This window comes from Heloderma suspectum, chromosome 15 (assembly GCF_057233095.1).
Source record: "Heloderma suspectum isolate Gila_16-S chromosome 15, 16-S_ref, whole genome shotgun sequence".
NCBI lineage: Eukaryota > Metazoa > Chordata > Lepidosauria > Squamata > Helodermatidae > Heloderma > Heloderma suspectum.
The window spans coordinates 6,065,114-6,078,350 of NC_139472.1; the positions used below are offsets into that span (position 1 = coordinate 6,065,114).

Consider the following 13,237-nt stretch of genomic DNA (forward strand, 5'->3'; position numbering starts at 1 on the left):
TCTGTTGGCAAAACGCAAACCCCTGTGAAACTCACAATGCTGGCATATCCCTAAACCTAATCTAAGAGATGCTGGAATTGTTGCCTCCTTGGAATCTCATAAGTAGATCCAAGAGACTTGCATTTGGCTTTTCCGCTTCAGTAACCAGGGCCTGGAGCTGTTTATGCCAAACGCTGGGGAGGAGTTTCTCTACCACCAGCCCATTTGGAAGAGGAACTGTGACTTGGTAAATAGAGGAAGTAGAACTGAACTCAGTTATTCCAGGCACAGCCGAGGCTCCAGCGAGACGCCTCCATCTGCAGTCGGCATGAGCGTCTCCTCCAAGGGGATCTGGCAGTAACAGCCAACTGATTTCAAATTATGCACTTCCTCCTCCTTCCCGAGGCGGGCCAAGGATAGCTCGGCAGAGTCATCGGGAACAGAGCCTCGCTGCTCGGCTCGCCAACTCGAGCCTTCGGTGTTTGGCTCCGGAGTGGTATGAATGCTCACTGGATCTGCAGAGCATGGCAGCGCTCAAATCCCAGTGTTTCATGGGACCAGGTGATCTCCAGGGACTTCCCAGGCTAGAGAGATGTTCTGCGATAAGTTTGTCTACCTACGTTTTAACCAAGCTGCTTAATCTGATTAGTGGCGTCTGGATCACACGCGCACACACACAAACACACACTCCTCCCAGCCTGCTCGCATCACAGCAGCGCTTCTCAGACTCCCACAGCTGAGTCAGGTCGCTGCCCTCAATTAAAACCAGAATGCTTTCACCTCTGAGCGTCAAAGAACAAGAATTATCCATCCCCAGAGAAGGGGTCTACCTCTCAGTCTCCCTAGAAGTCGCTCTTCCGAAGTGTGCCTCCTGACCAGGAGCCGCCACACTCAGAACAGCAACTTGTTCAGATCCACAACAGGCAGCCTCCTCGGAGGGCAAGTAATCGTGCTGCCTCTTTGCATCGGGCGCGACCGAATGTAAAAAAAGAAAGAAAACAATCTATTTTCCATGGAGATGTGGCAGAATTATGGAGTGGAGGCTGACTAGAAAGAGCCAAGCGCAGCGCAGGAACCTAATGCAGGGATACAACAGGGCAGCCTCCTCTGCAGCTCAAAGGAGACTTTCTTTTTTGCTGGTTTTTCATAGAAAAAGGAGAGCCTCTCAGTTCCTGTTATGGCTCTGAGATGCACTGTCACTTGGGGAGGGGGGATTTCAGAGCCACACAGGACTGTGCCCCAACTCTCAAGGGGCTCCCCGCAACAGACAACTCTCTTGAAGTATCTCCTCTTCTACCACGATTCACTGCAGCGGTGCCATCAGGACAGGACTTTGCAGCAGACGTCTGGGGGCCCCACTCAGAAGAATGTGCAGGACCCCTCCCCCCAAAGACAGTAGGGCTGGTTTGCCACATTCAGGAGTAAGTGAAGTACTGCACATCACCATCCAAAGAGGGGAGCCCCCATAAGTCCCTTAAGTCCTGTGTGTAAAATTATATCACCGCACCACTGATTCACTGAGTAATTTCCTGCCTTTTCCCCAAACAATCAAAGCCTTTTGGAGTCACCCTCATTGGATTGTTTCTACTTTTGAGGCCTGGTCCCTCCCGCCACCAAATCTTAAAACGACAAGAGGGATTCCTCACCCCCACCCCCCAAGATCCCCTTCCCCCCCTCTCTTACACACACACCCCCTTTCTCTGTACGCTCCTCCGCCCATCCAGGCCCTCTCCTGAGCCCGCTGCAACAACTGCTCTTCCATTTCCAAAAGAGCGCCCTTTCATGGTTTCAGATGCTCCCGTTAAACATAGCATCGCTTGGGGGCTCTTTGGGTAACTCATGCGGGGAATCAAATGCTTTGGGAAAGGAGCACTATCATCTTTGGTTACCCTGCTTCACAGGATACCTCGGGAAGGCACGACAGATGTGTCTCCAACTGCCTCTCCCTCCCTCGCTGTTCCCTCATCAAGCACCCAGGGCTGAACTGAACCAGAGGACGTCTGCCCTCCACCACCCAAACCCTGGGAAGCAACCTGCAGCCTCCACCTTGAGACCTCCCCTAACCCTACCCACGCACTAAGCTAGCCTCCCACACCCTGGTGCCCTCCAGATGTTTTGGACTACAACCATCAGCATTCCTGGCCACTGGCCAGGCTGACTGGGGCTGATGGGAGTTGTAGTCCAAAATATCTGGAGGGCACAAGATTGGGAAGCCCTGTCACCTGACCCTACAATCGATGGATCCCTGGATCTAGGAACAGGAGAGGCAGGACTGGGGGCTGGGGAAGGCCATGACTGCAGTGAAAGGCAACTTGATCCCAGGGGCATGGTGGTAACTGAGCTATGAGGCGTGATGGCGAAAGGGAGGCAGAGGAAAAGATGGGCCAGGATGGAGTGGGACTGGAAGGCAGGGGGAATAATGATTTAGGCTCCAGGAGCAGCGGGAGGGGGGGTAAATTCCGCATGAATGGTTTGAATCAACTAGCCCAATCCTTGGCTCCAGATCTCTAGTGCTTGACTACTACAATCTTTGACATGTCGGTGCAGTGCGGTTTCTACAGCAACATCTGCCTCGTCACCTCATTTGTCAGGGTGGCCCAAGGGGAGGGACTATAGCTCCATGGCAGAAAACCCTGCTCTGTGAGCACAAACTCCCACGATCAATCCCCAGCGCCTCCAGTTAAAAGGACCCGGTAGCTGGTGATGGGGGGAAAGACCCTTCTCTACCCACTGCCAGTCAAAGTAGGCAATGCTGGCCTAGATGACAAATAACCTGAACTAGTATAAAACAGCTTCCTATGTTCCAAACCAGAGCCTACTGGCAAGGATGCAAGATCATCCTCAGATGACTGGGGAAGCGATCCAAATTCTCTCCTGTTTATTTAGCATGAAGAGGATTTTTTTTTTTAAACACACACACCCAAAACACTTTTTTTAAAAATTTTTGGGGTATGCAAGATCTGAGGTTGCCTGTAAGAATCCACAAGTATTTTCCACACGGTCACACAAATGCAGCCCCTGCCAAAATATTTATCTCACGAAAGTGTATCCTGCCTGCCTTTCTCTGTCACCAGGTAAACAAACAGAAACACACACACACACACACAGAACGTCTGATGCCATAGATGTTTCTGAGCTGAAGGCTGGCAGAGAGGGGAGAAATTTATCGGCAATTCCTGGACGGCGGGTGAGGGAAAGAGAGGGAGATGCAGAATGCCCAATTCTGCCAAAGGAAACAGCATCAGTCGAACTTCCATGATGACAAGCAAGACCGACACGCAACGCCCAAAGGAACCACGCCTGCCTCAACAGATCAACCCTCCCCGCCCCAAGGAAGTTGTGGGGGAGCACCTTTCATCCCCCCCGCCACTCATGCCCTCCTCCCCCAGACTCCCAGTAAATAGGAACAGCTGGGCCATACCCACGCAGAGGGGTTCCCTGGGATCCTGGCCAAGCTAGCCAGTTGGTACTTAGGGCATTTCTACACCAGCCTAAAATCCTGCATTTAAAACGGGGCTTTCTGCTTCCGTTTGAAATGCAGGATCACCACTGCCTCCCTTCCATGCGTTCCTCCCCGCATCTAAGTCTTCCATCTTCCACTGATCTCGCTCCTCTTCTTCCCCCTTTAACTCTTTTGAAGGAGGAAACTGAAGCGGAACCCAATGGGGTAATTTGATAGCTCATTATCTGCGATCTATTTAAAAACTGAACAAAGGGCATTTAGTGCAGGAGGGTCACGGCAGGGTCACTGCCTCAGGTAAACTCAATTGCAGGTGTGAGCGAGCCCTTATAAAGGCCAAGGGGCTAGAACTTCATCCCAAAGCACCGCAATATTCTGCAACGTATTCTGTCCCCCACAGTGATGGCTCCTGGAGGGGTGGGGGGCTTGGGCAAGAAGCCCTCAGTGGGCCCACCTCCTTCCACCGTCACTACCGCCCACTGGCTTGCCTCTCCCTTTAGCCCCAATCCACCACACTGGCCAGAAAGAGAGGCGCCGCTCCTCTGTCATCAGGCTCTGGCTGCTTCAGGTTCCCAGTCTATGATTCAGGCCTGCTAGGCTTTTCAACAGTTTAAATCAGGGGTACTGAACCTCTTTCAGCCCGAGGGCTGAATTCAGTTTCAGAGAAGCACTCTGGGGCTGCATTCCAGTGATGTCCAGCAATGGGGCAGGACCAAAAAACCAAAAAATGCCAGCCTAGTTTAGCTTAAAGCTTTTACTGCCAGAAAAGCTGCACATAAGCTGGGAAACGACCAAACGATTTGCGGCTGGGGGAAAGGGGGTGCGGCTTTCTGGGGAACCGTGGAGGGCTGGGTTTGGCCCCTGGGCCTGATGTTCCACACCCCCATTTAATGAATTGATTCCTGCATTGCTCATGCAGTTTTCTGATGGGGCACCACCGTGCGTACACGCCTGCCTAAGTATTCGACCATTCTCTGACGCCATAAACCCCATTGCCCTCTACTTGAAAGAAACAGATTTGATATACACCTCCAGGAGAGTGTTGTGTTGTGCATACAGATGGGCTTGCTTGCGTGAGTCATCTGTGTACAGGACTCTGGAATGTTCCCTCTATTTGGCCCATTCCAAACACACATACACATACACACACACGTGCACACGCACACACACACAGAGCCAGCCCCAGGCTTTAGAGGGCCCTTGGGCAAGAAACCCTCAATGGGCTCCCTCCGTCAGTGAGTTGACCTTCTCATTGCCATGGTCACCAGCTGCTCTCGCTCCTCATCCTCTTCCTCAGCAGTGCCACCACTTGGCTGCTTGGCAGACAGACAAGAGAGGGAGCAAGGTGGCCAAGGCATCTCCTGCTCCCCCTCACCACCACCACCATTGCCTGGATGACAGCGAGAGGCAGGGGAACATGCAGGCTGCAGCAAGGAGCAGTAAGTCCAGGGGGCTCTTGTCAGTTGGCCCAGCTGGGGTGTGGGCCCTCGGCAGGTGCCCCACCACGCCTGCCTTTGACACCAGCCCTGAACCCCACCACCACTGGTTGAAGGGTCCCAATGATGGTCTCTTGTTTAGCCCCCTCCCCCAATCCTAATGTTTGTCCTGTTAAATTACACTTCTCAGGATTCTTTTTGGGGGAGGGGGAAACCATGCCTGGGATAAAACTTATCTAGTCTTGAAATGTAGAAATGCCCCTGTGGTGGGGATAGCAAAGCCTTCCTCAAACCCTACCCTGGCTTCACTTCACACTGCCAACAAGATCCAAACATGCTCCCTTCCCTTCTTCTTGCACCACCACTTTGGGTCAAGAGGCAAAAGGAAGGAACAGAGACAGCAGCCTGCTCTTCAGCATGGGCCTCGCTGCTGATCCACATAGAGGGTTTTTTTTTTTAATCTATCTTGTTATTTCTCTCTCTCTCTCTTTCCCCTGCCCCGTGGAGGGCTGGGGGTCACGGAGGGGCCCTGGAAGGCAGCCGTTAATTGCTCTCCAGACTGCAGATCGATATGAAGATTTTAGCCTCTCGCTGGTTCCATCCTTCACCTTTTCCAGAGGACGGGGGTGGGGGGAAGAGGAACACAGCCGAAACCCTGACGAGATGAGGTCATTTGGCAGCGGCCGGATTTTCATAAGGCAGCTTGGGGAATCGACCCAGCAATGGGCTGCTGCGTCGATAATTTTCTGTCACTGGGGATAGAAAATGGCCCTCTGCCTCCAAAGTGCCGGAGGAGCCAGTCTATTCCCCCCGCCCTTTTTCCTCCCTGGAATGTGGCCAGCTTCTCTCCGGGTCTCCTGGATCATTCGTGGATATTATATCTCCCCCTTTCCCCTTTCTATCCTCCACCTTCCAGTCAGCTGTTATCTAGATCTTCCTGCCTTATTTATTTATGTTTCACCCAGCACCGTGACAAGGCCATAAACACAGAGACACACACAGATACACCCACGGTAACTGCAACATCATGAGATGGCCATCATGTGTGAACAAGCCGCTGTTAACAGAATGGGCGTATAATGCCCTCCTGTCCCCTCAAACACAACCCTCTTTCATTGGACTTGGTACATACATTCAGAAACCAGTGTAAAGAAACCCAGTTGTGTGTGCATGAGCCCAATGAGTAATCCAAAAGTTTCTTCTTGCGTTTCAAGCTTCCTACCCATAGTACCAAAGTAAAGATTATCTTGTCTAAAAGGAAAAAACAAACAAACAAACAGGTATCAGGCTTAGGTACAGTTCTAGCAGCAGTAGTTTTTCTGTCCTACAGCCCACCTGCCAGAACCTCAGCACGCACCCAAATACAACACAGAAATGCCCAGATCATAACATGTGCATTCAGAGCCACTCGTGCAGATAGAATTAAAAAGGGCTGATTGCTCGAGCCATGAAAAGCCATCATGATTTGCAGCAGAAGCAGAGGGGTAAGAGACTCAGTGTGGATGTTACTCCTAAGAAAAGCTACACTGATGCTATCAAGGGCTTGGCGCAGCATGTGCCGTGCCCACCTGGGAGCAACCCTACCTCTCCACGTTCTGCTAAAACCCCGCATTTCCCTTTTAAACAGGGAACAGTTCTTGCCAAGCGGCCTCATCTGTTGAGGTGGCCGAGGACATTCATCACGCCCGACCATCTGTCTGTCAGAGAGAAATTGCTCCTTTCCTTCCCGCTGAATGGTGGCCCCAGTGGTTAGTGGCGCCAGTGTTCGCCTTGACCCAACCTGCTCCTTTTCAAAAGGAGGGTGGTTTCATCACCCGAGTGGCTTGTTCACCTTCCATCTCGTCTCCCCCACAAAGGAACCCACCTCCCACATTTCAGCGCACGTTCTCTCTTTCTCTCCCCCCTGCTAAACACAGGAACATAAGAAGCTGTCTTATCCTGATTAAGACCCTTGGTCCATCTAGCCCAGTACTGTCAGCACTGACTGGCAGCCGCTCTCCAGGTTTTTAAGCAAGCGTTTTTCCAGCCCTACCTGGAGATGCCAGGGATTGAACCGGGAGCCTTCTGCATGCAAAGCAGGTGCTCTACCACTCAGCTATGGCCCCATTGTAGGAAAGAAACAGGACCGAGCAAAAGCAGAGGCTTCAAGGAAAAGTCCCAAAGTTCCTACTCATTCCACAGGCTCTCACTTACATAAGATGGCACAAGTATTTTGTAAGGTATGAATGGCCACAATAAGCTCTTAGGGAAGTTGACATGTGCTTCCAACTCCAGGCTAATATACCAGGCTGGGGGGAAGGGGAGAAAGAGACTTTTGCAGCCACTCCCTACATTACAAAATAGTAGGATTGCAAATGTTTAGGTGCCCCTGATTAGTCAGCCAGCAGATTTTCAATTATTTTAAAAATGTTTTAAATACAGTTAATAATAACAAGTGCAGATGGCAAGCACCGTTTTAGAAGAGGCACGCCATCCCACTCAGAAGAGGCATCCCATCCCACTCAGAGGAGGCATTCCATCCCACTCTGAAGAGACATCCCATGATGATGGTGGGAATGCCTCTCCTAACATGCTGCCTCCTGCCACCCACATGTGCATCATCTTAAAAAAACAAAGAAAGCGTACCTTTTGCTTCGGAAGTCTTATTTTGACCATATGCGAATGTACGCAGATTTAATCTACTAAAACACATGATTAAATTGACTGCAAAATACATGCCTTTCAACACATTCTGTGGGTAGGATGCTTGAAATGCAAGAAGCAACTTCCCAAAAATATGGACAAATAAGCCAAGTTAGCTGTCTCACGCACACACAGCCTCACTTGTGACAGATCCACACCTACCACAGATGAGCAGAACCCCCCTCCCATGGCATACTGATTCCTTTGATGTACCGTTTCAGACTCAAGATGGAATTTCAATTATTTAAACACCTCCTACCCAATATTAAAACGAAATACTTACAGATGGATATCTAGCTTGTCAGGGGAAAGCCTAGCCTAAGAATCTTTGCTTTGTCATGCAAGCCGTGCATGTGCAGCGAGTATTTTATCTGGGGGAGAACTGAAAACATCCTGCCTCCCTATGCTGCAGTCTGCAGCGGTACACGCCATGCACAGATACAGCACGTGGGGCTTCTGCTCAACCCTCTTCAGTTCCCAGGCTTGGTCTATCATATACGGCGGAATGAGGCAGCAGAGTCCCCGAGGTGGTGGAATGGGTTATGCCATGTCAGGCTGCTGCCATGTCAAGGTTCAGGTAGAAATGGCGGGGGATCACATTTCTGAGGAGTCTGTTACATTAAAAAAAAAGTCCTTGCAAGATAAAAACCAAACCTGCAAGCAAAAAAGCTGGACTAGAACCCTTTCCCCCTCATGTGCTAAATTTCTACTTGCAAGGGATTTTTAATTTAAAAAAAACAGCAAGCAAACAGCTAGAGTAGAACCTTTCCCCCCTCATGTGCTAGATCTCTACTTGCAGCTAATTTTTAATTAAAAAAACAACACCAAGCAAAGAGCTGGGCTAGAACTCTTTCTACTCATGAGCTAGATTTCAACATGCAAGGGATTTTTAAATATAGAGGAGCATTCAAATATGGGAAACCTTCAGATCTGCAGTTCTGAAGTGGTATGGTATTACCATACCATAGTACTACCACTCCATTCAAGTGTGTGTGAATAATAATAATAATGGTGATAACAACAACAACAACAACAACAATAGTGGTGATAATAACAGAAGCTTAGAGTGCAATCCTATGGCTGCTAGTCAGCGGCTAGACGGCCATAGGATAGGTCGGTTCCCAGAGAACCAGCCTCCACCCCTCCCGCACTGCCTCGTAGGCAGCGCAGATTGGCCCTATGTGCCACTCGTAAGCACGGAGTAGCGAAAACGGGGCGTTTCTGGGGGCAGGGAAATCGGATATGCCGGCCTGACGCACCCTATGTGTCATCCGGCCGCCACTTCCTCCGCTCCGAGGTCCCGAAGCTAGACAGCTGAAATCAGTTGTCTAGCCCTGAAAGCAGGGTGGGGGAAGCGAGGAGATCTGCTCCTCACCACTCCTCCCGCCCTGCACTGGATAGGCAGTCGCCCCTGGGCTCAGAGGCAACCCTCGACCCAGATAGGATTGCTCTGTTATATGCTTTGTTCTACTAAGTGTGTGCCATTATAATTATAATTATTATAGGAGCTTATATTCTGCTTGTTTCCACCAAGTGGACTCAAAGCAGCTTACAAAATACCATCAGACACACAGACAGAGAGAACACGTGTGTATTTTCAAGGGTCCCTTCCCACCCCATCACTCATATTAAGAGTAACTCACTGGTGTATATACAACTGATCTCTCCCATCACACAGGGCTGGGAAACATTTCAAATTCCCATTAAATTCCCACATACCAGTCTTGCACAGGCCTGAGTAGTAATTTCAAATTCCTAGACACATCGGGTCGTTTTTCCTAGCCTGTCTGCATGCCTCACCTTTTTGTGCATGTATTTCTGCAGGTGACTTTCTACATCCTGGTTGTCCATCTCTCTCCTCATCCCACCCCCATCATCCCCTGCCACCATTTATCTGTTGCTCTTTGACTGAGAATATTTAGAAGGCACAGACTCCTCCATTTCACATAAAATTGATGTTATCCGACACCTCTGAAGAGGAGGGATACAGATGGATGGATTGAATGAGTAAATAAACAAGGCGATCTTCCAACAATTAAGGATCCCTTCGTGAACGACTAGTGTGAATTGCTGCTGATCCTTCCCGCGTGCTCGTCGCCCAGCCAAGAGGGAGAGTGACGTCTGGCTGCCAAGACATGGTTCCAGAGGCCCAAATTGCTGCCACAGAGGAACGGCCCCCATGTGCTGTAGTGACCGTAGCTCGGTGGCGGAGCCCCTGCTTTGCATTCAGAAGGCCCCCGGTTCAATCCCCAGCATCTCCATGGAGTGCTTGGGAAAAGTTCCGCCTGAAACCCCTGGAGAGCCGCTGCCAGTCTGTGTCAACAATACTGCGCTAGATGGACCCAGGGTCTGACTCAGTATAAGGCAGCTTCCTCTGTTCCTATGACCAGAAAGGGGGGCCCCGGGTCCGCATTTTGGGGAGGAAGGGGAGTGCTCTGTACAAAAGAAGCCAGGAGATGCCACTTGGGGGTAAGAAGGGAGCTGGTAGAAGTCAATAGTTGTGAGACACACTTGAGACCATTTGGAACAAACACACCACTTTTCCACCCAGTTTCTGCTTAACCCCCACTCCATCTTTTAGCCTGCCGATATGTACATAACGCCTTTCCCCTTCCCTCCCCGAGGTCAAATTCCAAAACCCCTTCATCATCTTTACTGGTTGGTCTTCTCCGGCACCCCTCTAATTTATCAACATCTGCCTCGGCGGAAGCCTTTCCAAGAAAGGCTGGGCCGATTTGCTTCAGTCACTGTAAGCTGAGCGGAGCAACGAATTCCACCATGCCCCCCACCACGCCAAATGTCACCCAGAGCTGGATGTGTGAGTACCACAGCCAGGGCCAAATGCAAGGGTGGGTAACCCCGGGCCAAATGCAGCCCTCCAGGGGTCCCCAGAAGGCCAAGCCCACTTCCTCTGGCCCCCCCTCCTCTCCCCCAATCACCAATCATTTGGGAGTTTCCTGGCTTTTGTGCAGTTTTCCCCCATTCTAAGAGGCTGAAATGCCCCTTCGAAGGCTTAGTGGCCGGCAGTGAGCGCTTTAAGCTACAATAGGCTGGTGTCTTTTGTATTTTTGCCCCTTTGGCTTTTGGCCTCACCCCTTTGACTTTGGCCCCACTTGTTACTGCAACGCAGCCCCGAGAGCTTCTCCGAAACTGAATTTGGCCCTCTGGCTGAAAGAGCCTCCCCAACTCCTGCCCAAATGGAACGATATGAGGGAGGCTGCTGAAAGCAACCTTGCGTCTCTCCTTGGCGATCAGGAGAGAAAACAAAACCATTGACACAACGCTGATGTGCTCCAAGTGCCCCCCACCTCACTCCAGTCTGCTGGCTGCCGGGGAAAGGAACGGGGAGACGCAGCGATGTCATGCCATGCCTTTCCTCTATGTGTCACCCACTGGGCGACAGAGGAGGAAGTGGTAAGTGGCCTGCTTTGGACAGCCTTCGTTTTGTCCAGTTCTTGCCCAAACCAGCTGTAAAGGAAGGTCAGAGATAGGAAACATGTGACCTTACAGACATTGTTGGGACTACAACTCCCATCGTCCCTCACCACTAGCTATGCTATCTAGGGCTGATGGGAGTTTCAGGCCCACAACATCTGGAGGGCCACACATTCCTCACCCTATCTCAGCTGGTAGACGGTAAGACCCCATCACACTCCATTCGTGCAATTAGTGTGCATGTGGGAGTGCACATAGCACGTGAGCACTAAGGAGGAAGGACATAAGACCTGCCTTGCCAGATGAGATTAAATGTCTGTCCCAGGGCTGGGCAACTTGTGGACCTCCAGATGTTGGGAATCATAGTCTAACAATATTTGGAAGGTGACATGCTCCCCACCTTAGGCTCCAAAATATATCTGAAGGAACAGTTTGAGTCACAAAGCAAGCCCAAGGGACTGCGGCATTTGAGGGAGAAGATACAAATGATCTCCCCACCTCACCCCAGTAAAAACTGCAAGAATAAATTAAATAAATGACAATATTTAACACCCTTTAATGGTGCCTAAAATATGTGGCCTGAGGCGGCCACCTCAGCACTCTCCCTCATGGTAGGGCTGGCCGTGGGTGGAAGTTGGCCTCTTGGGAAGGCCTGGAGAAGTTCTCATGAACAAACAAGTTCAGGAGTAGAGAGATGTATTCCTCTTCAGAGCTTTTCTGCAGCTACAAACATCTTTCTTTGTGAGAACAGAACTGGAGCCAAAGGGTACTGACAGACTCTTTAACTGAAGGAACTGGTTGTCGTTGTATTTAAAACAAATAAGGAGGAAGACATTGGGATATATCTAGGGAAGGGCGACGAAGCGATGTTTGAAGTCGACAGGGCCCTCCGAACATCATCTTGCCGCTCCTCTCATGTCCAATTCCCGTTTGCAATCGCTGCTCACTTTGCGTGAATGGGAAACTGGCGCAAACTGAGCAGTGCTAAAACAGGAGATTTGTGCAAATCTCCCCAAATCTGCACAAATTTCTTCCACAGACTAAAGTAGGGCTGATTCAGTCTACTGAGGAAATTTGCACACATCAGGAAATGTGTGCAAATCATACTGGGAATCAGGAACAAGATGAACATGAGCACGTTCGACAATTTGCGAAGATTTTCGGTGGACACGTGCTTGAGCTCGCATTCGGAGCTTCGAACGGGGCATGCTCAGGTTTTACAAGCAAAAGTGAAATTTGCATACATCTCTAGGTATTTCCTTCCCCCTCTGGAATCCAAACTTTGCACAAGCCATGCCATATTCCACCTGGAATTCTTCATATGTAGAACATTTACTGAAGAGACACCCGCGGGCATTCACAGTGGCCAACTGCATGCCACACAGCCACTCTCACACCTACCTGCATGGAAATAGGGGCTCATGGTGTACGGGAAACCGAACGGCAGCGGTTGAGGAGGCGGGAGGGAGGCGGGAGGGAGGTATTTCGCCTCGGGCTTGCTGATGACAGGCCCAAGGAGATGGCTGGGCGACTCAGCACTGGCGGAGCTGCAGGGGGCGTTCGGCCCGGCAGACAGTTCGCTCAGTTCTTTGGCGCCGTCACAGGCTTTTGCCGTCTCTTTGCACTCTTTGAGCTCGCTGGCCGCTCCACCACTCTCTGCCTTCAGGCTGTCCAGCTTCTCATCGTTCACGTCGGCATCGCTCTCCGAGTCCTTCATCTCCTCATCATTGCCATCGGGGGGCCGGCTTTCAGACAGCTCTTTGGATTCACTCTGGCCTGGTGCCTCAGCCCGGTGGTGTGCCGACTTCCGGCTGCCCCGTCGGCTCCCCTGCTCCTTGGGCGGGGTGGTGGAGGCACTGGGGACCCCGTGGTGGTTGAGTGACAAGAGCGGGGTGTTGTTGTGCCGTAGCACTAACATGGCATTCCTCCGTGACAGCTCGTCACGCAGTGGGTGTCCCTCAGGAATGTCGTGGACGTTGCGCAGAGCCGGGTGGTCCGGTGGCAGGCCCGGGTGCAAGTTGATTGGGTCACCGGCCAGTAGCCTCTGGCGATGGAGGTTCTCCATTTCCTTCTGGCGGATGATCTCTGCTGACATCTCAAGCCTAAACAGAGGAAAGAGAGCCATGGCTGGGTTTGGGAGGAACTGGGGGACCAGAGTTCAAGTCCCAGCTCTGCCACAGACCTGCCGTGTGGCTTTAGGCATGCCACTTCCTCTCCTGGCTTTAGTGGCCCATCTGTAAATGGG

General features: G+C 51.1%; 1 protein-coding gene across 9 annotated transcripts in view; it reads right to left on the reverse strand.

Annotated features, from left to right (window-relative positions):
- The window catches only part of SAMD11 (sterile alpha motif domain containing 11), a 226,148-nt gene that overhangs the window by 14,114 nt on the left and 198,797 nt on the right, over positions 1–13,237 (reverse strand). For all 9 annotated transcript variants that reach the window (XM_084821698.1, XM_084821696.1, XM_084821693.1 and 6 more), the window contains one exon: positions 12,394–13,094. In XM_084821698.1, the coding sequence (XP_084677824.1) occupies positions 12,394–13,094 (701 nt within the window). The remainder of the gene's footprint in view (positions 1–12,393; positions 13,095–13,237) is intronic.